At 43.2% G+C, this 27,792-nt stretch overlaps 3 protein-coding genes across 6 annotated transcripts in view; all 3 read right to left on the bottom strand.

Moving 5' to 3' along the window:
• Positions 1–161: 161 nt before the first annotated feature.
• On the bottom strand, positions 162–8,248 carry coq3 (coenzyme Q3 methyltransferase). Its single transcript, XM_075464881.1, has 6 exons — positions 7,995–8,248; positions 6,128–6,265; positions 4,620–4,719; positions 1,692–1,958; positions 831–990; positions 162–564 (listed from the first exon to the last, which is right to left on the bottom strand). Exons 1-6 carry the CDS (start codon positions 8,207–8,209, stop codon positions 392–394), a joined length of 1,053 nt encoding a protein of 350 aa, XP_075320996.1. The 5' UTR covers positions 8,210–8,248; the 3' UTR covers positions 162–391.
• Positions 8,249–9,115: 867 nt separating this feature from the next.
• Positions 9,116–17,543, bottom strand: pnisr (PNN-interacting serine/arginine-rich protein). Of its 2 annotated transcripts, XM_075464883.1 has the most exons (12): positions 17,451–17,543; positions 16,847–16,955; positions 16,534–16,713; positions 15,275–15,519; positions 14,701–14,863; positions 12,984–13,174; positions 12,704–12,844; positions 12,506–12,605; positions 11,854–11,907; positions 11,252–11,446; positions 9,974–11,066; positions 9,116–9,476 (listed from the first exon to the last, which is right to left on the bottom strand). In XM_075464883.1, the coding sequence occupies exons 2-12, from the start codon at positions 16,932–16,934 to the stop codon at positions 9,443–9,445; spliced, it is 2,484 nt and encodes an 827-aa protein (XP_075320998.1). In that variant the 5' UTR covers positions 16,935–16,955; positions 17,451–17,543; the 3' UTR covers positions 9,116–9,442. The 2 variants fall into 2 exon arrangements, with proteins under 2 accessions (XP_075320998.1, XP_075320999.1); XM_075464884.1 differs by lacking the exons at positions 9,116–9,476; positions 9,974–11,066; positions 11,252–11,446; ... (1 more) ...; positions 12,506–12,605; positions 12,704–12,844 and having other exon boundaries at positions 13,086–13,174; positions 15,339–15,519.
• A 7,644-nt stretch (positions 17,544–25,187) lies between these two features.
• usp45 (ubiquitin specific peptidase 45) overlaps positions 25,188–27,792 on the bottom strand; it is a 36,024-nt gene continuing 33,419 nt past the window's right edge. For all 3 annotated transcript variants that reach the window (XM_075464885.1, XM_075464887.1, XM_075464886.1), the window contains one exon: positions 25,188–27,316. In XM_075464885.1, the coding sequence (XP_075321000.1) occupies positions 27,186–27,316 (131 nt within the window). In that variant the 3' untranslated portion in view covers positions 25,188–27,185. The remainder of the gene's footprint in view (positions 27,317–27,792) is intronic.

The raw sequence follows: 27,792 nt of genomic DNA on the forward strand, positions 1-27,792 counted from the left end.
CTGCACGCTCTGATAAAAGAGATTATACAGACTGCAAAATATCAAGCCCGAACCAAGCGGAAGAGCAGTATATATGCTGAAAATGATTAATCGTTAACTCCGAGGGTGTGTGGTTACATCACTGCACTACTGAGTGACACAACTAAAGAAAGTCCAACATGTGGCATTTATCAAACACTCAACATTTATTAAAGTAATCAGCAGCACAGAGAAATCTTAAAGCGAGCGTGGCACAACAACTACATCTCACTCAATCTGGAGGCTGTTTGCCTCTTCCCTTGAACAAACTCAGTCTCGTGTGCTGCGTCGCAGCCGGCCGACAGGATGTCGGAGCTCCATCCAGGCATGGGAATCGTTTGGTTTTTCTGACGTGCCTCTCTTGTGGCGCGGCTCAGCTGTGTGCGGCTGCAGCGTGGTCCTCCGGGTGAGGGTCGCTGTCCTCGGCCCCGTCACTCCGTTTCACTGCGTGGAGGGCGTAGTTGATGCTGGTACTGTTGGTCCAGCTCCAGGCTCCAGACATCGGGTTGTACAGCATTCCTTGGACAGACTGCACTGAGAAACCCTCTGACAAAGAACACGAGAGACACACTTTTATTCTCTTTGTAGGCAATAATGTCACAAGCTTTGGAAGACTGGGAAGAAGCTGCTGGAAGTTCAATGTACAGAAAAAGATTAAAGTGAAACAAAAAAAAACTAATTAAAAAAAAAAAAAAGAAGCCTTTGTGACATTTTACAAAATATGATCAAACACACGTGCCAAGTAACATTTTAAAGGGAGAGCAAAGCGTGCTTGGCGCGATCCTTCTATGACGTGGAAATCAGAGACTTACGGGACTCGAGGAGGCGCTCCAGCTCCACTGGGCTGATGAACTTCTCCCAGTCGTGTGTCCCGTTGGGGACGATGCGCAGCAGCCTCTCAGCAACGACGATAGCCAGCGCGTATGACAGGTTGGTTTTATTTATAGTGGTGATGAAGAGTGAGCCGCCTGGCTGCACACGGGAGAGAAATGGAAAGCTTTAGTCATGACAGACAGAGCCACAGCGTGGGCTTTAATGGATTATAATGCTTCAGAAAGTATGATTTATGACACTTCTGCAGGTGCAGTGACAAAAGTAAGATATACTGCTATCTTAGTGAAGAGGGTACATATAGAATAGATTTAAAGCTTTTAGCTGACAGAATCTGGGAAGAACAGGAAGTAAGAGTGTCAAACCTCAAGCTTCAGCCTGAGGTTAGATTAGCAGTTTCAACAGAAGTGGAGGGTTAGGAAGGGATCACAGTGTTATAGTCTTAACATTACAAGAAAGTGCATTGAATTATTCCTGCATATGCTTCCTGAAGCAGCACACGTTTAAGACTTTGGATCAGAAAGAAACAAAGTCCTAATGTGCGAGTCTCTTGTTTTTTTCCTCTTAACTCCTTTGGCCCACTGACCCAGGAGATTATGATCCTCCGACCGCAGCACTGACGCTCATCCTTCACTCAAGTGCACTATAAACTGCACGAGCGCACGCCTTCTCCCAGAGACGCGCCGCAGATGCAAAGACAACAAAATCACCATATGTGTTTTAAGAGGTGCTCAGGTGAACACTCAAACAGAGATGCTGCATTCATGCAGAAATATCTGACCTGAGCAAACAGTCAAGGGAGTGAAAAATGCACACACACACACACACATACACACACAGACCTTAAGCACGTTGTTGCAGCAGAGAGCGAACGTTTCCAGGTCAGCTAGATGTTCCACAACCTCAGAAGCCACAACAGCATCAAACTGGGCCGCTCCCTGCTCCTCCTGCTCTCCCTCCCCTTCACCTGAGAGCTGCTCCAGGGTGCACGCTCGGTAGAACACGCGGTCAACAAGGTCCGGGTCATGTGATGAATGCAGCTGGGCGGTGCCAATGCTGTCTTCTACTGGATCTATACCCAGCATGTTGGCTCCCAGGCGGCCCAGCGGCTGGGGAAAGATGGGCAGGGGTAAAAGGGGGGCTTATATATGAGCATCTAAGAGTTGTGTAACACATGTAACGGACTACATTCAATTTGTTGTTTTTAAATAACTGATTACATTCTAGGAAACTAACTATGAGCCATTAGTTTGTCCATCATGCTACACTTTCCGCTTTCACAGAGCAAACAGTTGCTGTATGTTTGTAACAAACTGTGGTTCAATTTGTAAACTTATATGTTTTTACAGCAGTGGGAACAGTATTTGACCATCTGTAGAAATAAAAGCACTATTACTCTAGTAAGTATTTGAAGCAAATTGTTGTAAAAATATTCATATGAAAGTACTGGTTTGGTCCCTCTGACTACTATCATGTTTAGATATGACATCACTGGATTATATTTCATTGAATTCAGTTCTGTTTATTTACACAGCGCCAAATCACAACAAAAGTCATCTCATCGCGCTGTGCAGAGAAAGTCCAAACTAAATAGAAAAATGATTCCCATTCATCATACAGTACCATTTATTCCAGTTAAGAAAATGCATTAAAATAATCCCAATTCATAAAAAAAACTACAGAAACCAACCGAGTGCAATGGATTCAGTCCTCTGTTCTGAGCATGCAGGGGGAGCAAGACCTCTGTTCATACTGAATCATCCGATTTCTTACTAGGCTATACAAGACTGTTTCAGATCATACTTATAAAGATAATTCCATATTTTGAAAAGGCATAAAAACCTAAGAAGTGTTTTACACAAACTGTAATCGCAGTTATTCAAGATGATCGTGACCATGATTGGACTGTTAACATGTGTAACATCAGCCATTTACTTGTTTGAAAACAGCTGGGTGAAACGGACAGAAATGCCATATTTCCACATTGTTATCAATTGGATACACCCTTTTATTTAAAACAGCTTTTGTCTGATACAAACAGCTGTGTTGTAGTTGAAACTCTACTATTAATGCCTTAAATGAGCTCTCCGTGTATCTGGTGTAGTAGCTGGTAGGGGTGCACTGTTTTCTGGCCAATCACTGATATTTAAAAAGCCTGACCTGCCGAACTGCACATAAGATGCACATAAGATAGTGCTCTCAAAAATAAATGAAAAGTTTAGGGCATTGCAGTCCAAACTACTAAATTAACAAAACAAAACTAAACTAAAAGAAATCAGTTCCTTTAGTCTTTCATTTTTCATATCTTCTACCTCTCTCACGGCAATGAAAAAGGGACACTGGCTGATTTTCAGACCTTTGCAGAGGTAGGTAAGATCGGTGGAATAGATCGGTTTCACATGCAAGTATCGGCTGATCGCCGATCACCTAAAATTAAGGAAATTGGGCCGATCGATCGGTGCACCCCTAGTAGCTGGAGTAAGAGATGGTTTGAACTTTCTGTGCAGTTTTATAAACTAAGACACCAGATATTTCGTAGGGGGTCATCAGATATTCGTTGGTGGCTGCGTCTGAGTAGGAATGGGAATCATAAAATGAAAAAGATGTCACTGACTGTTATGTCAGAGCACATATCCATTAATTCTTTTCTTGTAAAGCTGGGCATACACTGTGCGATTTTTGGCCCGATGTCGACAAGATTTTCACTCGTGCGACTATTTTGGAGATCGGGCCGAGTTTTGGCTCAATCGTGCGTCTCGCATCGTGTAGTATACATGGGGTAACGACAAACGATTAAGCCCTCCCGACCACCTCCCGATCGATTGGATGAAAATCAAACTTGTTTGAAATCCTGGTCGCCCCTCGTGAGGCTCTCGCACAGTTGAAGCAGCTGGACAAGCCGATTGACCTCATCCTGTCACACTACGCATGCGCAAACATAGGCACGGAAGAGAAAAATGTCAACAGAAGAAGAAGAAGACAACAGAACAGCATGGCAGCGACCGGCGACCGAGTCCGACGTGTCGTGTAGTGTGAGCAGCCAGATCGCATCAGACCATGGGATCGTACAGTGTGAGAACAGGAATCGTGAGCTGTGACGTTTTATCCCTTGCGATTCACTCGTACAGTATGAGCAGCAGCTGAATACCGCGATTGAAAAAAAATCGCAGTGTATGCCCAGCTTAAAAGTCTTTGGCTGTAAGATACACTGCCCCCTTCTGGTAAAACGGGAAACACACAAGAACGGCTCTTTCTCACCCAGGGGCTGACAACCTTCATCCTACAGCTGATCCGTTCCTATGAGAGGATTTACAGCGACAAGACACCCAGACACACAGAAGCAATCGCAATCCTAACAGGGCATTTTTGTGTTTGTGTGTCTCAGTACAACAATCTGTGTGATGGAGCGTCTAAAAACAGGACCCGACTTTGTCTTCCCAGATCACACAACACAGCTGGTATGTCCTCAGTTCAAATAAAAGCTGCCCGGCTAGAAACACTAGCAAGCAGATAAACAACTGTAAAAGACCGACTGTCTGATCCACCACACTGAGACCGGTCAAACCACAAGAGAAACGAAGGATGACACTGAAGGGTTGTTTTTATTATTATGTGTAAAGGCTGACACCAAAGCACTGAGTGCACACATTTACAGCAGAGTCTCAATGTGAAGACAGCAGCTGAAAGTGCATAGATGTAATAAAACATTTAATTCCATGCCCTTATGCACACACACACACACACACACACACACACACACACACACACACCTCTGTGAGCAGGCCTCCACCACAGCCGACATCCAGGATTCTTACTTCCGCGAGCGGTCTCCCGGGATGGTGCGCTGTGTGCACGTTCAACAGATTATCCCTGTAAAAGCAGAAGAGCCGACAAAAATTTCAAATTCAAAATGCGCTCCTGCAATTTTTAAACGCTCTCCAATGTACACCAAGACTGTCTCAATCACAGACTTCACCTTTAAAACACAAAGCGCAGCGGCAGGATATAAGATTCTTAACCTCTGTGCAGCTGCTCAAGAAAACATCTGGTCTCACGTCCACTTTTGCAGCATCCTCCACATCACCCTGAGCAACTGAAGTCACCCACCTAACAAGCTCAGATCATCCTCCGTTTCTTCCTTCCTCCATATCTTCCCTCCTTTCCTCACAAGCTGTCTGACAGCTTTCTGCCCCGGGGACAAATCATGAAAAACAGGCCAACTTACGTGTATGTATCATCCTCATTAAACTCCGCTGGAATCCGAGAGCGCTCAGGCATCCACAAACAGGAACAACCTCCTAAATGCCACCAAAGCATCTCACCACTGTGTGTGCGCAATGCCCACCCATCAGCCCATTCATCATCCAGTATCAGCATTGACAGCACTGTTGCAGCTGATAAAATTAGGATTTGATAAATCAATGTGGGGGAAAAAAAATAAAAACTTTCATATGGAATCATATTTGGCCAATAGAAAATTCGAACCATTACCTAACTGGGTACAAAATGTCTTATTGTGACAGCATGAGGACAAAATTAGAAGTACAGCATGTTGTTGTCTGAGATATTGAAAACTGTAAAGATGAAGCTAACTTAAGCTAGAAATACTGTGATATTCATCTTGGACAGAAGTATCAGGCCAAATCAAAAGTCTGATTTAAATTGCGTTCAACTCAAGCACCAGACTAAACAGACTGAAAGCAAACTGAAACAATAAATGGCAATAAAATACCAAAGCAATTGAACTGCATCACAGCCTGAAAAGGTCCATCAGCAACGAGGCCACGCTGTATCTCATGGTGACGTGCCCCGAGGGCAGAACCTGAGCAGGCACATCAGCTACACTCAGATGTACACTGGCAGATTTGTCACACTGTCACCCTACACACACATCATCACCATCATCATCATCATCCCCTCCCCCCCCAATAAGACCACAGAGGGGGAAGGAGAGAGCCGTATCGGGCTTCTTGGCTGGATGGGAACTGTCATGCTTCCCCACAACAGATCTAATCAATCAAAACAGCCTCAGCCAGCCCCCCAGAGCGTGCACATATGTACTGTTGGGGCTGGAAATATGCTGATGTTTGGTGCAACCATGTCACCTTCAATTTCAATTCCTTCAATGCAATCATGCAGACTTTATTTTAAATACCACAGGGACAGATGTCTTCCTTTTGGCTGCAAATCAGTTAAAAACACAGAGAGTGAGTCAAAGGTGATGCCTTGCCATTGCAAAAACCGATAATTGAGCTTCACACGCTGCGCAAACACACACCGTACAAATGGCACCCTCAGGTCGTTCAAGGCATGAAGAGCAGCAAACTCTCCCTGTTCATCCCACCACTTGGTGGCCAGTGACTGGAACCTCCTCACTTCGGCAGGGTCCACTGTGGTTTGGGAGACTGAGCGAGCACTGCACATGGAAACACAAGATACATGAGTGGACAATTTACAGATGATGAAGCTGCACATTTAACCACACATGTATTCTAAGGTCTGTTAAACTGAGACAGCATGCAGCACAACATCTGTGCTACATTAGAAAAATGTGTGAATCGCTAGTTAGATTCAGCCATCATTCCTTTGTTTAATCCCAATATCTTTTTTATTACCAATATAAAATTTAAGTTGTCTGTACTGAATCTCTTGTAAGTGAACAACTAAGATTTCTAGTCTGTTCCAGTCAGAAAAGGGCAAAGTACAACTAAAGTGGCTTTAAAAATGTTGAATCTACCTAAAGCTTTTGATGCAGTGGACCATTTAGCATTAAAGAGACGACTCAGTGTTGGACTATCTGAACATACTGTGGGATGGTTTAAAAAAAAAAAAAATCTATCGGGCAGCTCTCAGTGTGCGAGTTTCCTCTAGCTACTTCAGTGTAACTCAGGTGTTCCTCAGGGGTCGGTCTTAGGGACACTCCTATTCATTCGACATATCATTAATTCTAGTCGAGAAGTTTTGAACGCCAGGAACAGGTTTGCATTGGGTCCCCAAGTTAAAACAAAACCTGGAGAAAGCTGCTTTTGGTTTTTAAAGGACCACATATGTGGAACAAACTCCCAGATATTGCAGGTCTGCGTCAACTCTTGCTCTCTTGCTTCTTTTAAATCAAACCAGAAGACTTTCCTGTTCACTGCTGCATTTAATTGGTTTGAATGCCTTTAATGTTTTGCCCCGTGATAGACTGGTGACCCGTCCAGAATGTTTTTGTGAGCGTGTCCATGTTGTAACTATTTACTGGTCTCAGCAGCTTCTTGTACCGGCCAAGAACTTAAGAACTTGATAATCTCGGATCCCAGTTAAGTAAAAGGGTTTATTAATAAAAAAAATAATACTTTTGGATGGGGAATTTAGCAAAAAAAAGCTCCTTAAAGCAAACAGAACAGAGCAGAAAGGAAGAATGAACTTAGGAAGACTTTTAGGCAGATATTTAACTTACAGTCCATTGCATTACATTCAGTTCCTAATACATAAACCATGCCTAGCCCAAAGGAATGCTGTCAAGTGAAACATTTAGCCGTTATCGAGGTTATAATATTCAGATTTGGTTCTAATGCAGCTCCTGAAATCTCGCAGTTGCCAAATTTACGCCTGATCGTTTTGATTTGATTTTTGGTAACAATTTACCTGAAGTGCTTCAGTCTGACGAAATGAAATGACAAATCAGGTTCCAATATACGGTGAGCTTCTCCAAAACACCTCTGGAACTAGAGCTTTCACAACTAGTAGGGAGGTCACCTGATGGCAACATTTCAAACTGACAGATAGAAGTCATACAGCCGGATAAAACAAGCCAAAATGTCACCCTTATCATCATGCTGTTCAGGCTTTCTATTGCCACAGTTTAAAGGCACCAGCTGCTTAACCTGAGGAGCTTTACTGATGGTGTTCCGACTGACATTATGATGAGAATCTGCTGACGCAAACACCAACTGAGGAGCAGCATTTACAATTTTGAGAGTGAAAAACATCAGTCAGGGGGGTCAACAGGCCCCACAACTTAAGCTTCTGTCAGCTGGTTGTAGCGTTTTAACGATTTGGCTACTTTGACATTTCAAATACCCGCTTCACTTCCCTCTCAGTAAAAGCCATTTTCGGGTATAAAGCCCACACAATGCGGGGGTCAGAGGCTGGTTAACTACCCGCTGTGACGCCGCTCCGGCTCCGCACGGGCGGCCCCCTGCAGCCACAGTGCCCGCTGCCTGCACACCGCGGTCCAGCTGAAGCCGCTCCGGGCCGCGGCCCCGCGGACCGCGCTGCACACAGAGGTCGCTTTGAGGTTGTACAGTCCAAACATGAAGCGTCCGAACTTGTTTGAGTACATGTCATAAGTGCTGCACAGCTTCGTCTTCTTCATCCGTTCTATGCCGATCTTCTTCCTCGGCTGTGAGTTTAGGTGCACCAGTCGCCCTTGGTTGTAGGTCTGCTGCCATCTTGTGGATTTTCTTAGACGTGCAGATCTCGAGTCATCACAATTGTCCACTTCTCCTCAATCTTGTGATTTCTTTAGTTCCTTCCTTCTGCTCGCAGTTTTCTCGGTTATTAATGAATACTTGTTCAGGACTCGGTAATGGTTATCCACCCTTTGCCCACATCCAACTAAATGTGTTGGGGTTAGAGATTAATGGTTGTGGATGGTGCATCTCCGCCCTCCCGCAGGTCAAACCCAGAGGGTACTCATGCTGAAGCGTTTGTAATCGTCTTCTATCCTGAGCTGCAAGTAATTCCATTTTTATTTTTTTAGAACAGCCTCTTTGGCTTCTATATCCACCGTCATTACATTCAACTTACTTGTTCTTTTTTTTTTTAGAGAGATAACTCCTTCACTGGTGCACCTGACATGACTGGATGAGACTAGAAACCTGTTCTGTTCAGTTCATTTGCCTTTTGTTGCATCTTCCAACTGAGTCAACTAAACTGCAGATGCAGATGCAGAGCGAGCTTCTCTTGTCAAGCCCATATGGCATCTCCCCAAATCTCCTTTTCTCACGCTTTTCAAGAAGCCACAAATAGAACCAAAGTATGTCCAAAACTTGTATCCCATAACAACGTGCTCCAGTGGATCAGTAACATCAGATCTGTAAAGATCTAATGTGAAGGGCCATGTTTCTATGGGAACAGGACCAGGTCTATCCTTTCCAAAAACAACAAGACTAATGTGGTGCTCTCAGCTGGCAGCGTTGACTGAGGAGGGAAAAAAGTCTCAGTCTTATGTGATTTAATATGGAGTTAATTTAAGAACAAACAGACAGCGAGGCAAAAACAAGGAACAAACAGTTTTATTGGACATCTTACAATAATGTGTGGGAGGGAAAAAAAAAAAGTTAATCCTGTCAAGTCTTAAAATGATACAACCTCAGCTTTTTTTTTTTTTTTTTTTTTTTAGTGCGATTAAACTTTGCATAATGAAAGCTCCTACCATTCAAAATGTCTCGTTCTGCAATCACACCTTCAAATAAGAACATATTTACAATGTAAAACGTATGAGGGGGTGTTCACCTACACAACTGCCTCTATAATGAGACAAGCCTGCTCAACTCATGGAATTTAAAATGGTACAGTGCACAGGTCCGGATGTTAACTGTGCTTCTCAGCGTCTGCTACGACGGGAGGGAGATGCCGACCTGAAAGAGAGGCGTGGGTACAACATTAATAATGCACTTATACTTCTAAGCACAGTCTACAAAAGTCAGACAAATCAACACACACCCTCCACCCCTCCCCTCCCCAATACTCCCAGCATAAAGAAAATACTGTGCTGCGATTCTACAGAAGCAACTCTACCCTGCAGAACACAGTGCAAAGCCACGGAGAAGTTCCTCAGAATCACTAAGACATTATCTCCTACTTTGTAAATGAAGCAGTTTAACATTTTAGCAATGTGCTAAGAAACAGAAGCCTGAGCTGTACTGAGGCCTTCTACACTGTCAGAAACTCATTCATGATTCATTTCACAGGTAAAACCATCAGAAGGGAATTAAACCCTTTATTGCGTCGTGCATTGCACAGCTGATTCTCATGACATTCACTCAACATTTTTTCTGTTACTGAAAATAGAAATAACAATGAGACATACACTGAACATACATTAAGTAAAAAGAGAGAAAAAAACGAATACTACCTTGATCGCGACTTAGACTTGTGTTTGCGGCTTGCCTTCTTACCAGACTTGTGAGATTTTTCCGTCGACCTTGAGCGACTACGTTTGGATTTCTTAGATTTCTTTTCCTTGCTAACTTCAGGTGTGGGGGATCTACTAGAGTCAGAGTCTGAGCGCCTCTTGCTAGCTTTGCCGGAGCCCTTCCTGCTGGATTTGCTATCCTGTCGAGAGCGCTTGTCACTCTGGGAGTCTGTGCAAAAGTCACTCTCTTTCCTTTTCTTTGATTTGCCATTCTCTTCTGTAGATAGAGAGCTCCCCTTTTCCTTTTCTTTGGCCTTTGGCTTTTCTTTCTTTTTATCCACCTCTTTTTCTCTATCCTTATCCTTCTTTTTCTTGTCTTTATCATGGCTTCGACTCCTTTCTCTCCTTCTGTCTCTGTCTTTGCTGGAGGCCTTTTGTTTGTGTTTGCTACTACGACTGTGACTGCTGTCCCTGCGCTCCCGGCTCCGTTTCCTCTCCTTGTCCCTCGCTCTGTCTCTGCTGTGACTGCGGCTGTCTCGGGCTCTGGCCCTGCCTCTATCTCGCTCTCGGGATCGGGATCTACTCCTGCGACTCCTGTGCTCCCTGGACTCGCTGCGGTCTTTCTTGTTGCGGCCCGATCGCTCTGCGCTGCTCCTCCTCCTGTCCCTGCCCTTCTCACTGCGTTCACTACGATGCCTGTGGGGGCTGTGGCTGCGACTGCGCCGATGGGCCTTGTGGGAAGAAGAGCGGCTACGCCTCCTCTTCCTCCGCGGGGAGGACGACCGAGAAGAACTACGAGAAGACGGTGAGGAGGAGGACGACGAGGAAGATGAGCGGGAGCTGCTGCGGCTGGAGGAGGAGCGGGAGCTGCTGCTGTGACCGTTGGCTGGGGAATCGCTGCCGCCCCGCCCGGACCGCTCCTTGCCTCTGCCTGACGGCTTGCCCTCACTGCCCTCCCTCTCGCTGCGGGACCTCCGCCTGTCTACCAGGGGCTCTGGCTCCCTTTCTTTTAGTTCCTGTTTGTGTGGATTTTCTAACTGACCCTCATCATATTCCCCCCTTTCTCTACTCAATCTCTCCTTCGCCATCTCCTCTGTAAAAACACAAAGACAAGAATTGAAAATAAGCAGGTGCTGTTAGGACAACAAAGACACTAAACATTTTTTAAACTGACTTACACCTTAAATTCTGTTATAAGATGGAGTTGTAAGCAGATTTAACTTCAGCAAAGTTACGTTTCAAACAGATGTGGTGTGTTCTTAGCTAAAAAAAGCTTACCGCGTGCTAACAGAGCCTCTTGTGCTTGTTTGTCTTGCAGCTGCTGCACCTCGCGCTCTTTGCGGCGGAAGGCGTCCTGCTTTTCCCGGATGCGGTGGCGCAACTCTTCCTCATCCGTGTCAGAGGATTCAGATCCTCGGGGGCTGCGGCCATCCTCGTCCTCGCTTTCATCTGACCCATAGTCACCAAGCCCGCCTGCCACAACAGAGCCCCCGGGTTGTTGAGAGTTGGAAAGGAGCAAGATCCTTTCTCACAATCAGGTTCCAATTATGAAACCATTCAATCCCAACTCAAGGTCCCAATGAAAAGGCACTTACTCCTGTACAACTGTATTTATGGCTCATAAACCTCTTCAAGCGAAAAGTACACATATAGGTCTTAAACACATGTGCTGATGTAAAAACCTTGTAATAAAAAGCATGCTTGTGCAAAACTAAAAAGCAAATCAGCTGCCATATTTGCCTGAACTTAGGTAGAAACTTAGGTCATACATTAGTGTCATGTCTTGTGCACGTTGTTCCCTTGTTCCTGCTAATACCGCACTATGCATTAACAATATTCCCCCTCCCCTCCCCCCCAGTGACAGAAAAAGGGATACTCACTGAGACCAGTCAGAGAAGCCAGTGCACTTGACTGTGCCAGCTGTTTTGCAGGAGCTTTGATTCACATCAACAACAGGAACAACATGTTAAAACACATACTGCCATTGTCTCAAAGGCAAGAGAGTCGCTAGAGAAGAGGGTGGGTCACAGATAAAGCACTATTCACAAGAGCTGCCTTTGGTAACAAGAGAAAAGAAGAAAGAAAAAAAATAAATGAAAACAAAAATGGAGAAAAGAGAGAGAGTTAACAAACAAATTCTGTCACACAATCAAACAAGTCGGAAAGGAGGGAAAGAACCAATCTGTACTAATGCAGTCACTTCAATGGAGGAAGCCACTAGTATCTATAGGCGGGTGCTGGCCAGTCAGTGCTGAGACTTTAGTCAGTAAAGCAGCCATTCAGCAGGTCCTTCAATACCAAGATGAGCAGGTTTCCAAATACTGTTTGTGAAAAATATTCCTCCGCTCTCTCTCTGATGCATTAGCAGAGAATGGTTGACAGTGCATATCAGAAACTCTCCCACATTTGCTGCTCAATCGCCCCTCTTTACAGGGCATAAGTGAGTACTTCAAACAGGCTATCATGTACAAAACAGATTCTCTCCAGACTTTAACAGTAGAAGATGCATGAACTGGAAAGACAAGAGCAGACCTCGTGTGGCTTTCCTGTGAGTCTCTCGGGCCACGTGCAGAATCTCTTCGTTCGTGACCGCGAGAAGGATCTCTGTCAGAAGAGTTTTTGTGATGCCCATCTGAAAAAGGAAAAACAGAACACGCACGTCTGAGCATTTTAGTTATCCCAGCCGAGAAACAGTCATTCTCTGGATGTGGACAGAGTGGTCGAACTGACCAGCAGCTCTTCCTTTAACTCCTCCGTTATTTCAGGTTCGCTATCTTCAGCAGGAGGGGATGGAGTCCGGACAGAAAACTCTCTTTTAACGGAAGTCTTTTCTTCTTCCTCATTCTCATCGATTCCCTCGTCGTCGCTGTCCTGATCCAAACAGACGAGGACACAACGGTTCAATCAACAGAAAAGCACACAGCGCTCCCGTAGAGAATATCACTGCTACTGACACACACAAAAAAACAAAAAAACATTCTGCATCAAAGTCCACAGATGAGGTGCTTACAAATTTGCTCTTGCGGGGCACACGCGGCCCGTCCCCTTCCTCGAAGACCTCGGCCTCTTTGCCGTCGTCTTTTGCCATTTCGGCGCGCTCCTTTTCCATTCGCTCCCGCTCTAGCTTCTTCTGCTTCTCCCGGTCCATCTTTTCAAGACCCTCTCGGATCCATGCTGGTAGGGTGCGTCTCTTCACAGCGTCTAAAATTATGTCAAATGAAGAATCTATGGATCCAATTCTATAAGATGCAAATGTCATTTTTGAGCTTTAAAAGTCCTATTTACAACAACTTGTACAGTTTATTTATCCATTTCTCTTCCTGATGACAGAGAGAGCACAAAGCGAGTTCCCAAAAACTGACTCTTTAACATATACCACGCAACCGTGCACCTTTCTATTCATTCGATTGCTCAGTGGAAGACAAACATGCGTCTAAAACATTTCTTTTCTCATGTGTCTATGCATGAAATCTGCACGATATCTTTTCATTTCTCTGGATTGTTGCTTGTTTTTAAATTCATTTAAATTATTTTATTTGTTTCTCTTTATATTATTTTATGCATTTTTAATGCTTCTTCCACTCCCTGCTGCAATGCTTTTATTTTATGTAAAGCACTTTGAATTGTTTTTTACATGAATATAAACAAATAAATTTGATTTTTTTTTTTTTTTTTTTTAAAGTTCCACACAAATTCAAGTCTCTCAAAATGCACTAATCCCTCGTAGAACAGAGCCCCAGGCTAAATCTGTTTTCTGATGTGTATGGTGTAAACATGAATAATGGGACTGTTTATACATCATTCAGCTGTTTTAGTTATCACTCCAACACAATAAGTTACCATGTTCAAAGAGATCAGCGGCAGAAGCAACTTAAGTTCCTAACGCAGACAGAAAGACTGCAGGGAGAGCTCAGGTAAGGCAAGGAGGGACCAACAATGAGGAGCCTGTGTTTGTGGTATGATGGGAATGCCGCGTGTACATTGTAAGCCAGCGCAGGCACTTTTAAACTTTTCTGGGTGTTTCTGCAATTTACTTTTGAAACTTTAGTTGCACAGAAACAGCAAGAAATATAAAACCTCAAAGAGCAACACAAAACCTGAACAGCGTATAAAAAAGGAGTCCAAAAAAGCACTACTAATAAATCATTTCAAACTTGTAAGATACAACTGTTAATGTGCAAAATTAATGTCAAATATAATAATATTAAGTGCTTTATGACATGCGCTTTTCACACCTTAAGTGTTAATACTGCAACCAAGAATGCCTGTTTCCTATATGACTGACATGATGCCGATAGCCCTCAAATAACTCCATTCGAGAATATCTACCAATATTTCAATGTCAGAATTTTTTTAAACTTAAAAATCTGGATCAGTCCAAAGAAGTCCAGTGATCTGTGAGAATCTAATCTATAATGAAAAACCAGCAGGGAGAGGATTACATTTACTTCTGCATCCATCAGTAACTCCTAATGATGTAAAGATTTGAATTAATGCGACCTGGACCTGTGATTAAATCACAGAACATGCACGACTGAATTTACTGATTAAAATGACTTTTCAGAGTTCCAATAATTCGTTTTATGTACATTTCATTAAATAGGTAGAAAATGAAATAAAACCAAAAAGAAAATATTCCAGACCTCTGAAAATAAACAGAAGTATTCAACGTTTTTACGAATCGAGTATCTTTTGGCATTTGAAGATCAGCAGATATCGTGACTCACCTAGCGTTGCCGGGGCCTCCGGTTTGACAGGGAGCTGAATGGGGGATCGGGGCCGGTCTCTGAACCCAGGTGGTCGGGCATCTCGCCGGTTCTGAGGAGGACCCTGCCAGTACGGAGAGTGAAAGCCTGAGGGAGTGGGGGCGAAGGACGAAGCAGCTCCATGCTGTGGGGAGACAGCACAAAGTGAAAATTAAAAGGTGGTTAAAACTACAGAGGGCTCTCCTTTCCTGGCAACTAGTTGTGGATTGTTGTCTCAAACATGTTAGCAGATGTGTATCTATCACTGCTGACTGGATTAGATAAGTCTGGGTTAAAAAGAAAACTAAAAAGAAAACCTAAACAACAAAATAGCTGCTTAAGAAAAAAAAAAGAAAAGAAAGAAAAATAAAAAGCCAAACCATGCTGAGCCCTCAACAAGCCAAAACTTTCCTCTGCACAGCCGCAAGAAAGAAAATGACTGATACACCTAGATGCAGGGATCCGGCAGTGTCTGTGGACTGCTTCTTCTTCTGTTACTTGGCTGTCACACTAAAACCAAAAAGCTTCAACATTTTCTACTGTAGCATCTGCATACCTGATAGTCAAACTGGTTCATGGCCATGGGGGCCATGGCGTAGCTGTCGGGCTGTGCCCCATACCCATGGCTGTTCTGGGGGTAAACCCCGTGGTGGGCCTCAGAGTTGAACTCCACACTGTCCTGGCTGTTGCTGTCCTCGCTGGGGTTCACCACATCCATTGGTCCTGATCCTGGAGGGATCCAGGCCTGGTCTGGGGGTGGAGGAGGTGGAGGAGGAGGGGGCTGACCGTGCATTCCCCACTCTGTTAATAACCACAAACACCAGCGGAACATAAACACCTTTGAAGCAGCTACAAAAGACATTTTCCATTTCTCAAGATTGCCTGACATAGAGTTTGTCTGAAAAACAAGTACTTAAAATGTGGTAAGTAGGGTCAAATATTACATGAAAACCATGCAGGTCTGAAAGGTCATGAGAAATCACACAGGGCCAAAAAGGTGGGATTTTTTTAACATTGTGAGAAACAAGGTCCATTAATTCAGAATTCATAAATCAGAGACTTTGGGATGCAGCTCTGAAACCTGACCTATGCGCTGTTACCCAGGGCCTCTTAATGTAACGTCAGCGAGTAGCTTTTATTTACTGCGGCACCAGGACTTAAAGTGCAACTTGATAAAGGCAACAATTTAAACCCAAATGTAATCTATACTCTGCCTGCTGTGTGCCGATATGTCATCTGCTTATCCATTTAAGGTTTGTTTTTTGAGCATAGCAGCAGGGCTTAAGATGTTTCTAGGAAGAAAACTGCACCCGCTCTCATGTACTTAATAAATAAATCAGTTGAGAATTATTTCAATATAATTTCTTGTGCCAAACACAAAGAATGGGAGGGAAATTAATAGAGTAAAGAATGGGAAAAATAAGACTAATTTTGACCAGAAATATCAGGTACTTTAGCCCAAGGATTTTTTTTAGGAATTAAACAAATTGTCTAGACCATTGTTGTCTATGTTCTAACTGCAATCTAATGTATTACACAGAAACATTTGTTCACTGTCGATGAAATGTGCTTCAACAAAAAGCAGCATCTCTCTTTCCCTACAGAGATGGGATGAGGTATGCGTCTTGATATGTTATTTAGAATTTAACCATCGAGAATCGGAGTATCTTTTTTCTGATTTGTGGCTTGGCTCTCGTGACTGCTCGTCCCTTCTGCTACTACTTTTAGACCTTGGTTCTCGTGGTAGAAATGGAGAAGGAGACACTGAAAGCCTCTTAAGAAAGATCCTGCAATCCAAATGCAGCTATTGTGTACCTGGCTGCCACATTCTGCCAAATGGTTGGTCACCCTGGAAAGCTCCATGGTTACTCTGTCCGACAGACTCAAGGCCGGGGATGTCTTGGCCATTGGGCTGAACATTGTGCGGTTGTGGTGCTCCCGTCGACTCCTTTTGGGCTATCCATGCCTGTGCAAGAGCAGCCCAGTCCACTTGACCTAAACAAATCAAAACACGCACGGATTTCAAATGCACCTTTTAAGCGTTTCCAGTCAATCCTGCTGGAGCAGTGAAAACCTCTTTCTTTTCAACGTAAACGCTTTGACAGTGTGTTTCTCATCACTCACTGACCTGGATCATGCTGGTGTTGAAAAGACTGCATCCACTGCTGCTGGCTGAGAGGCCACTGCGGCCAAGGCTGTCCTCCCTGGTCCCACATCACCCCTCTTCTTAATAACACCTGTAAAATCCGGATAGGCTACGTTTATTTTTAGACGACTTTACATTAAGTGCTGCAGACTGTGCGCTATAGAATTACACTCGACTGATGGCCAGCTTTAGTTTTGATAAAAGCGCTAACGTTACAGCCGACTCACCAATTCGGTGAATGTTAGCGACTCCAGCTAAACGGAAACCATTTAAATTGGTAATGGTGACTATATACACTATCTAGCACTGGGTGTCACGCCACATTGAAGTATGGCACTGAAATAATACCTGGGTCGTTAAAATACCATCCTTTGAGACTGCCTCGAGTCATGAGTTTGCGAGCTAATAAAGCTCGCTCAAGCTAACATAAGCTAGGCTAGGTAAGCTGCATCTTAAAGGCTTGGAGGTAGCAGTAAGGTCATTTATGTGGCTGCACAAATGTGCATTTGAGTTTAAATAGCCTACAAATTGAAAAGTGTGGCTGAAATGAATGCCTACGCTGCAATCCAAGTCACACAACTCCCACCTTTTCCAGTCAGTTTTTCTCCGGCGTTGCGGTTCCAAATCAAAATGGCTGCGACAGAGAGCTGCTCGAAGGAAGTGTGAAGTGAAGCTCTGCTGCCTTCACAGGCTGCTGGGAATGTCACCATTCAGTCTTTGTGAACGTTCTCATGTAGCAACGCTGCCCTTGACGGAAAAGAGACCAAGTTTCAAGGTCATAAAATGGAAATAAAGAGATTTTAATATTGTTTTTCATTCTGTACGTACTCGAGAGGTTACTATGAATCTAAAAGATGTGAACAACAAAGGTATAGGTGTCATATTTCAGCCTGTATTCTACTCTGTTTTCTGTGCACTGAGAATCTCTTTCAGTATAAAATTTCAATCTCTAACATTAGAATGTCCACAAAGTAAATGTATGGTTAGTCCTACAGTAAATGCTTTTTCTTTTACCTTATGCTAATACCTCTTCATCACAATTGGAATCACACAACCACCAATAGATGAGACTGTTGAGACTGAACAAAAAGACACCCAGCAATTCAGGAGTGTTAAAATGAGTCCTGTCATTGATTCAATGGACTAACTGCTATGTAAAAAAAAACAAAAAAACAACAACAACAGAGTATCCTCTGTGTGAAAATGAAAGCAAGACCTCTTTCAATACTAAAGTTAGACTTTTCAGGACATAATACACTTTTATTCCTCACATTGAAATGAACAGAGTAAGAAGCAGCCCAGTGCTGCTCATCAAATGCACTTGATTAAGTGATTTGGAGAAAACCAAACACGTATCACATATCAGCCCAAACACCTCATACCAACTGTCAAACAGAGAGGTGATGATTTGGAATGGTGGGCATTTGGGCACCTTGCAGTCATTGTGTCAGCCACGGACTCCTCTGTGTAGCACTTGTTAAACCATCTGGCCCGCGGCAGAAACTCGCTCACACAGCTGGACAATAATCTCAAGCGCACTGAGAAATCTACCACAGAATGAATGAAGAGACTTATAACACCAGACAGAAAATAATTACTTGAAGTTAATGCTGCTAGTGGTGGTTATACAAGTTGTTGAATCATAGGGTGTAGATAAGTTTTACACTACTTCTGAATTTTGGCCTAATTTTTGTTAAACAGTTAAATACAAGGTGTAAAAAGTAATGTTTTGTTGTTCAAGTGACATTGCATTTACCCCCTTTTTAAGACTTGGTAAGGACTAGATGATTTTTGCTTTGCCGTGATACGGTTAACCTCAGAACTGAAAGAGGGTGTGCTTTATTTTTCACATGAATGTGAATGTTTCGGTGTTCACTCATCATGTTATAAGCATGTTCATTGAGTTATTCTAACTGGACATCACAAGTGCTTCTGTAGAGTATTTTCAGTTTTCAAAGTCAGTCATGGCATTGAATTCCATTTTGCTGCCTTGATTTTCTACTTTGGGGCCTGTATTTTCATTGTACTCTTTCTGCATTAGTTTTCCATGAAAAAAACACATTCATAATGCAGTTACTGAGAGGCTAAGCATAAAAAATGATCAAATGTAACGTAAAAAAGGGCACATTATTAAAAAGGTGTGCAACATTTCTGCTCTTTCTGCTTTGATTTGATCTTTCATTTAGATCAACAGTGTTTAAAGTGTGCACAACCAAACATTGGCTTTTATTTTTTTAACTCTTACTATTTTAAGTCATAATGTGCTTTTTGATGCAAATCATAAGCTGAAAAAATACAGGTGCGTGCATCTGCCCTCAGTGACTACAGACCAGTTGCCCTAATATAACATATAGTTAAAGTCCTGGAAAGACTGTTATTGGCTCACTTTGATAAGCAAGAGAAAACCTCTCAGGACCCACAACAGTTTGCTTATCGTCCTGGGGTATGTGTTGAAGATGTCATCATCTGCCTGCTTCAGTGAGCCCACTCTCATCTTGATAAAGCAGGCAGCACGGTGAGGATCATGTTCTTTGATTTCTCCACTGCTTTTGACCAAATACAGCCTGCACTGTTATGTAAGAGGCTGCAGAAAATACAGCTTGATGCCTCCACAACCACCTGGATTATTGACTACTTGACAAACAGACCACAGTTTGTGAGACTGAAGGGTTGTGTGTCAGCAGCACAGGAGCACCACAGTGGACTGTACTCTCAGCATTTTTCTACACTCTGTACATCTCAGACTTCCAGTACAGACTTCCAGTGAGTCCTGTCACCTACAGAAATACTCGATGACTCCGCAGTTGTCGGGTGTAGACTCAAAAGAAATCCAACAAAGTGATAAAGAAGGCCGGCTCTGTGCTGGGGAGACCGCTCTGGCGCCCCTGGAGCTGATTGTCAAAAGAAGAATGCTGCTCACGCTAGTTGATGTAAAGAACAACACTGACCATCCTCTTCATGACATCGTGTTGAAACAACAGAGTGCGATCAGTTCAAGGCTTCTTCAGCTCCGATGCAAAAATGAAAGATGCAGGAGGTCCTTCGTGCCAGCAGCAATCAGTGTTTAGAATGAAAGCTTGTAATGATTACTTTAATGAAAGAAAATGTTATAAATTACTGCAACTACATGATATGTAGTTATGATGGCGTAAATAAAGTATTTTTTCATTTCATTTTAATTCAATTTCAAAACATTTCATCACCATGTAACATTGACAAAAACAAAAAGTTAATCTGGGACCCTTTGGGCCTCATGACGTTTATCTGCCCATTTTGCCAGTTTGGTGACGTCACTATTTACTAAGAATTAGGATGTGTTAGTATCCTTCCCGATTAAGGTCAGGTGTAGCAAAGAGACTGCTGCTTCTCATTGACAGTTATAGCCGAAGGTGGCGTGCGTGGTGTTTAGCAACCCTATAAGTCTTACTGATTTCCACTATTCTACAAAAACATTTGTAAATGCTAGAATATATTCCTTGTTCCAGTAAAATTCACTTATTATATCGGAGCTGGGCTGCAGTGTTGACGTGTACACACTGCGTTGATGTGTAATCTTTGTGTTTATAGGCAATGCGGAATGGATTTCAAATCTGTAATCTGCCTGTCCGTTCATGTTAGACTGAACAAAAAAAGTCTTAACTATCGACTAAATATAATGTTACAACCATGTTTTGTGTTATGAACATACATTGAAATCAGTGTGAGAGTGTCCACAGATTTCTTTTCGCTCCTTTTGTTCTTTGACCACTCACAGAAGGTGACATCAGGAGTTCTAGAACATTGACAGTTGTAACCTCACAAGGAGATTCTCTCTGTAGACTTCACTCACTCTTCAATCGGAACACACTCTGTTCTTTTGTGTCTTGAGGATCAACTGTGTTTGAGTACTCTCGAGTCTATTTTTGAACTTTGCAGTGGGTGACTTCCAGTGTTGCCTTGACAGTTAAACCTCTTGTGTATTGAGATCCACAGCAACTAAATAACCATGGAGTTTATTGATGGGACCTACAGAGCCATAAGGGTATGTAAATGTAAATATAAATGTAAATGTATTTTATTTATACAGCCCTTTACAGACAATCCTTACGATGTACCAAAGTGCTTTACAACAGGTAATAAATAAAGAGAAGAATAAGTAAAAACAAATAAAAACAATAAAAGAACAGTGAAAGCAATAAATTACAACAAAATCAAATAAGATAAAATAAGATAAAAGTGTCATCATACTACTGGGTATTAAAAGCAATCCTAAATAAGTAGGTTTTTAGCCTAGATTTGAAGAGTATGTTAGAGGTTTTTACCACTGGAGTAAGAGTGAACATCTACAGCCCCTCAAACTTTAGATAACAAACCCGTAAGTAACATTCTCATATTTGCTTCACAGGTGTTGTTTAACACGCCCATATATGAGCAGACTCTGCAGACCTGCTGGCACACCGGCTCTTATAAGTCTCAGGTAAGACCCACTGCAATTTCATGGTCACTGGAAAAGACAGAGGGAGTTAAAACCTCCCGAACTGAGTGTTGTACTGAACCATGAAGACGTGGTCCCTGGTTTGTTGGTCAGATTGCGCTGCTGACTGAACTTTTGAGGCTTCAGGAAGAAAAGCAGCTTCCCTCTGAGATGACTGCTGATGACATGACTGAGCTGCTGGTGGAGCAGAGCAAACACTCACTGAGAGTGAAGTGAGTTATTGACACACACACACAGACCGGCACTACCTTAACTTTGGGTGTAATGAGGAAGAGGAGAGCAGTGATGGTGAAGCTTGTGTTCTCTGCCTGTTTGAAGAGTCTGGGAGTTTCAGCTGGAGGACTTTGACAAGGCTGACGCCAGACCCCTTCTCCAGCTGGTAAGACCTCAGTCCTGAACAACTACAACAGAAGACTGGAGTTTATATTGTTGTTTATATGTCCAGGCTGAGGCTGGCCCTCTCATGTGATTCTTTGTTTCAGGTGTGGGAGGTGAACACCAGCATGAAAATGAGGGATATTGAGTTTGAGGCCAGAAGGCTGCTCAACTCACCAGAATCCATGCCTCCTCATCTTAAGTGAGTGAAGTCTGATTCACTGTTCTCGCCAGTTAAAGGGTGTGTTGTGGTGTTTCTGTGGGGTTGTGAATCATTCAAAATAAGCTGTTTAATTACTGCGACCAGACATCCAAAGATCATCAGTCAGGCTCAGAAGTTTGCCAAGAGCCTGAGAGAGCAGGAGCAGGAGGCCCCCAGCCCCAAACTGCTCGGCCCACGGGAAGTAGTGGTGGAAGTGGTTCCGAGAGTCCTGCAGGGCTTCTGGTCGCCTCCACCCTGCACTTTTTTCAGCATGCCGTCCAAGCGGCTCAGCAAAATGGCCATTGGTGTCACTAAAGCTGTAGAGGACCGGGTCTCGGCTGCTCTGCCCACCGTGCCTCCTCAGGTCGCCTTCACACGCTCCACCAGATATGACATGGTCCTGTCCGTCCAAGAAAGGGTGAGAGAGCTCTACCCCGAAGACGACCGGGCGAAGCTGATCAGCTGCTGTGCCGCAGAGATGCTGAACACCGTCGCTGATGTTGCAGCAGAAGAAATCTGTCAGCTATTTCAGACACAGACAAAAGAGTCTGCAAACATGAACATTACAACTGACCCAGCAGACGGTGCAGAAGCCAATACCTGCCTTCAACATGTGAATGAGGAGGACACCAAACCAGAGGGAGAAAGAGACTCTGCTGATCCTCCTGCCAACATTGAGCTGTATGAAGAAGAGGAGCCGCTGCTCAGCCAGGAATCTGACTCTGCTCCTCTGATTCCCTCCTCTGATCCTTCTGCCGACACCACCATCAGCCGGCAACCAAAGCTCAGTTCAGAGCCAGAATCTGCTGTCGGTAGGGACTCTGAGTAACGTTCACATCAGGTCCATTCATACTGTTGGTAAATGGTACATTGGTTGTGATGAGCTCAAGCACTGATTTCCTTCCTCCACTTTTTTTTACAAGTTCCAAACACCGAGATGAGTGGATTCAGCTGCTTCCTCAGCTGTTTGCAGAAAAACATCTGCTGCGGCTTTCTGTCTAAAGATGACACAAAATGAAACTCTTTCATTTGGGTTTTTTTTCTGAAACACAATTCCTCACATTTAATTTTGTGTTTTGTTTGTTATGATTTCATTAAAAACTTGAAAATACCTTTGGTGGTTTTATGTTTCCTACGAACTGTCAGGGTGAGATTAAGAGGAGGACCGGGGCACCCAGCAGAATTTTGTATTGAAACATTGACACAAGCTAAATTTGAAATTTTTTGCCGGTTGGCCCCAAGTTTATCCCACTGCATGCTACATTATTTCATTATTTGCCCATGAAACTAGAGGCCAACCAGTAGAAATGATCACATCCTCTGGTGCATTACTGACAGCTGGCCAGATAAATATGGAAATTTCAGCTGTTAAATTGGACTTTGTCCAAGTATTAGTTAGTAACAGAGATGAGCTCATTCCTGTGCAATATCACTTAAAGCAAACCAGTATAAATCGCATCAATCCACAGTAATTACAATCAGTTTTGTGTTGGACAGTTGGGTATTTTCTCTGATGTAAGATGAAGAGCTGACGGTTTAGTTGGGGATACAGGACCTATGGTAGGAACTTAATAGTTAGTATATCTATCAACACCGAGAGTCAAATCTTTTATTTTTTTCAGTAGTTGGTTTGCTTTTGATGACAGACTCAATCCCCCTCAGCACGGATGGGCAGCAGTGTTACACAAACTGCACCGAATCTCCGCTGTGTTCTCACACAGACAGGAGCGGTGTCTGGGGCAGGAAATAAAGCAAAGGGTATAAAAAAAAAAAAAAAAAAAAAAAAAATCTCTGCAATCTATTTACAACACACTTCACTCTGTAAATTTTCTTCACATTTAGAGTTGGTTTCCACAGTTCCCAGTCAGATCCACCTCTCCCCACTGGTTACTTTCAGTTTAAAAGAAGACAGCAGTGGCCAAAAAGTGAAATGTAAGGTTGTAGTTTTGGAAGAGCATATAAGGAGTAAAGAAGTTCTTTTGTTCTCTTGTGTGGACCCAAAAAGGCAGCTGTTATGTAAAGTCCCTGCCGCTGTCTGACCCATCATGGGAGTGGACATCTTTCTTTTTTCAAAGCTAGATTTTGGAAGTATCTCACCGTCTGTGGTTTTACCTCAACTGTTTTCTGGCAAATTTTCAGTCGCTGACTGATTTGATTCTTCATTTTGAGTGTGCTCAGTCAGAGGATGAAGGGTTAGGTTTTTAGTTTCTATAGCGATTTGAATTACAAATGATTAGATTACACCACAAATGATTCCAGACAATGTTAATTTGAAACCACTGGGGCAGTAGAGAAACAAACCCCTTCGAGTAAGAAATGACAAACTGACGCATGCGACATAAGTAGCTTTTTATGAACATAGAAATGCATCTATACTTAAAGTGGCTGATATGCAGTGGAGTGCCACCATTCGTTTAAAACGTCTCTGAAATACATTTGTGCAAATACCCTGTTTTAATAAAAGCTTATGTGCAGGACAGGTGTTGTTCAGTGCTGTCATGCGCTGTGTTGGTGTTGAAGTGTAGTGTTGATGTGTGCGCGCTCAGAGGAGCACAGCCTGAGGCATGTGCAGTCTGAGCGTGTCCATGTTTGCATGAGAAAACATGTTGAGTGTGTGTGTGAAGCGAGGTGAGGCTGACAGTGACAGCAGCTTGCATGGTGAAGAAGAAAATTTAACCTCCACTGCTGGTAAAGGCGCAGTCCCGCAGCACCTTATTAGTTTCTTACAAGTGTCTCACAGAGGGGGAAGGGTGCCTTTCATTAAGTGAGATTAAATCACATCAGACGCCTCAGCAGCATGTCCTCAAGCCAAAAGCCCTCGTGCCCCCTTTAAAAATAGAGAAATACATTTCAGGAAGGATTTGCTCTTTTTGTTGGTGGCTGCTTGACAACCGGTTCAAACGCTGCAGCGGCATGACGGGGATGTCACGGCGTATGGGAGCGAGAGGACGTGCAAGGCGATGCTTTTCGACGTTGCCCTTTTCCTGATTCCACACCCACCTCCTCTTCACCAGCCCGCGACATGTTCTGAAGCAGTGCTGCTTTGCACCCGTCAGGGCCGATAACAGGCGAAGATGGCTTGAATATGGCACCGCCGGATCCACAGTGACGGCCGAGAGAGAGATGGTCGACGCCGTCTCGCTCAGAGTAAAAACGGAGTGACATCAATTCCAAAGATGGGGAAACATGCAATCTATTGTGATCCCTCTTTGACGAACACTGCTGCACGAGAGGCAAAAGACAAAAACAAACCAGTCCTTAAGAGCGCAGAGTTCATAAATCTGATTTATTTTGATACACCATGTTTCATACCAATTCCAAATGATTGTTAGTGCATAACAGAATTCCACTTTCAATTCCTGGCAACAGAAGTCTTTCACGCCCAAAGCACCTTATTGTATTGTGTGTAGTATATACAGTTACATACACTCCGTATTGTATTTGCTTACAGTCTGCGATACTGTACATAAATAAAGCACACACAGGCCTCTTTACATCACACTCACCATGTTGTCATCTCAACACACACAGGGTTCCTAAACCTGCCGCAGAGGCACTGAATTCATCCTCCATTAAAACAGAATAAAACAAAATTAAAAAAAATTGAACCTGGCTCCTTCCTCTGTTTGGCAAATGCATGAAGGGTGAGAAAAACCAAGAGACTGATCCAAAACATTTCCATAGAAAAAGAATCTTTCTGAAACAGACAATACATTCATCGGTATGTTAACCCATGCACATTTGAGCAAACATGTTCTTCTTACCAGGCTCAAAGCCTTTAAGCTTATTCTTTCATATATTAAATCTTTTCTATTTCTCTCAATCTAACCGTAAGCATTGGGGAATAAAACATCTGTTGTGGCGTTTACTCTTTGTGGAACATCTTCATGGATTTCTTTGTGCGCTTACAGAGAAGGCAGACACGGTGCTTTGTTGATTTGATAAACATCATCGAAGTCTGTTTGTGCAGCAACAGCGAACAAGCATTCTGATGACCGAGAGAGAGAGAGAGAGAGAGAGAGAGAGAGAGAGAGAGAGAGAGAGAGAGAGAGAGAGAGAGAGACTGTAACAGAAACTCTGAACAGAGTAAACTGTGCTCGGACTCGCAGTTGCAAAACTCCTCTTTGGCAAATCCCTTTGACTAAAAGTCTTACATTTATACATTCCGATGTAAATTTAAAAAAAAGAAAAGAAGAGGGGTGTAAAATGACTTCTGTGCTGCTCTATATAAATCAAGAGTTATTGGTCGATATAAATGTAGCCATTGGTGATGTTAGTGGGGTTCTCCAATGTACAGGTACAAAAAGTAATTCTCCATCTTCACACAGATATTCTAGCTTTTTAGGGGACAAACATCTGCATTAGGTTCTCTCTCACTATTTCAGTTTTTCTGTAAGAGGCCAAGCTTCACAAAGGCGCATGATACAACCGAACTACAAGGTCTGGTTTAATACAGCGCAGTTAACTGAGGGCTGTCACTGTTGTGAAAATGCAGTTGAGTACTATCTGTCCAATGAACACCAGCAAACGGATGCCATTAAAACACAGCAGAAGGGGGCAGCATGATGGAAATATTAGCGCTTTGCCGGACACACCTTAAACGTTTGAAAAAACAAACAAACATGGAAATGCGGCATTTCTCTCCAGCGGTCGGTACGGAGGTGATTGGAAAGAAAACACGACGATTATCTTAAACGATTGCAATCAGGTGATGACTGTGATAGGCCTAACTGAGAAACGTAGCACCTTTGAGCTACATTCACCTGTCTTGTATTCTCTCACACACATGCCCACAGTCACACACGCGCTCCCGCACAGAAACAGCCGACTTCAACAAGTCAGTGCTGAGAGTGGCTCAGCATGCGATAATTCTGCTCGTCTCTAGTGAATTAATGCAGCAAACTATGTCATGCAGTTTACGTCTCAGGCATGTGACCGCGACGAAGATGAATTACAAATATTGAACAGCTGAGATTCAATAACACACTTTTCTCCCGACCTGTATTCACAGCCAGCAGTTTTAGGAAACATGAATGAAAACCTGAACAATAAACCAAAATAAAAAATATCCTTTTTTTTTTTTTTTCCTTACACATCCACAATATTTGGAGGTGCCGATTTATATTAGGCGAGTAAGCAGTGAAGTATTTCCCTTTTTCTTGCCTCCACCTACTCACAGATACAGTGAAACAAGCTGAAGGGTCTTTACCAAAACCAAAAAGAAGAAAACAGACATGAAGGAAAAAAAACAAACACTTTTACTGGTCACATTACAGCATTTCTTCGAAGAAGAGCAAGTATGCCTGAGAGCCGAGTACCCTCGACTCTGGTACCGTCTGAACAGTGGTATCACTGACGTACACCCACTGGCCCTGGGAGCTGCTGCTGGCTTCTCTTGCACCTAGAAACATAAACACAGTGTCAATATGAAGCGGCTCCAGACAATTCAAACGAAAAAAACTCAAAAACTAAATCTTGGAGTCCACGCGCCTCAGTGACCAGTTTTCTGTGAATGTTCAGGACAGACACTTAGAGGAAAAAAAAAAAAAAGTCAACAAGTCTGACTTGTTTGGAAGAGCTGCCAGATTCTCCTCTCTAAAAAGATCAGTACTTAAGGCTAAGTACACGTGAACTCCTCCCTAAATCTGTTTAACCATCTGGAGGTCCAGTTGGTTCTTGTTATGAACCCGGCCACATTGGTGGCTGGTTCTGTGTTGGATTATGTTGCATTCGGATGCCTCGGTTCTTCAGCGTAGCATATAAAGTGCATTTATGTGCAAACATGTGAAAAGTGGTTAGCAGGGGTTTGCACCGGCAGTATCAAGCTGGCATGTTCCAATGTAATGACAACAACCTTCAGACCGCAATCAGACCAAG

The sequence above is a fragment of the Odontesthes bonariensis genome, chromosome 5, assembly GCF_027942865.1.
Source record: "Odontesthes bonariensis isolate fOdoBon6 chromosome 5, fOdoBon6.hap1, whole genome shotgun sequence".
Taxonomy (NCBI): domain Eukaryota; kingdom Metazoa; phylum Chordata; class Actinopteri; order Atheriniformes; family Atherinopsidae; genus Odontesthes; species Odontesthes bonariensis.

What these genes read in the sequence shown, in the direction of transcription:
- pnisr (XM_075464883.1), bottom strand. Translation starts at nt 16,934, where the DNA reads ATGTGGGACCAGGGAGGACAGCCTTGGCCGCAGTGGCCTCTCAGCCAG. An exon ending in TCAACACCAGCATGATCCAG is followed by an intron (nt 16,714 to 16,846) that starts GTCAGTGAGTGA and finishes TGATTTGTTTAG; the next exon opens with GTCAAGTGGACTGGGCTGCT. An exon ending in AGAGGCTCTGTTAGCACGCG is followed by an intron (nt 11,067 to 11,251) that starts GTAAGCTTTTTT and finishes GTGTTTTTACAG; the next exon opens with AGGAGATGGCGAAGGAGAGA.
- coq3 (XM_075464881.1), bottom strand. Translation starts at nt 8,209, where the DNA reads ATGAAGAAGACGAAGCTGTGCAGCACTTATGACATGTACTCAAACAAG. An exon ending in GTGGAGGCCTGCTCACAGAG is followed by an intron (nt 1,959 to 4,619) that starts GTGTGTGTGTGT and finishes ATCTTTCCCCAG; the next exon opens with CCGCTGGGCCGCCTGGGAGC. An exon ending in GGAGCGCCTCCTCGAGTCCC is followed by an intron (nt 565 to 830) that starts GTAAGTCTCTGA and finishes GTTCTTTGTCAG; the next exon opens with AGGGTTTCTCAGTGCAGTCT.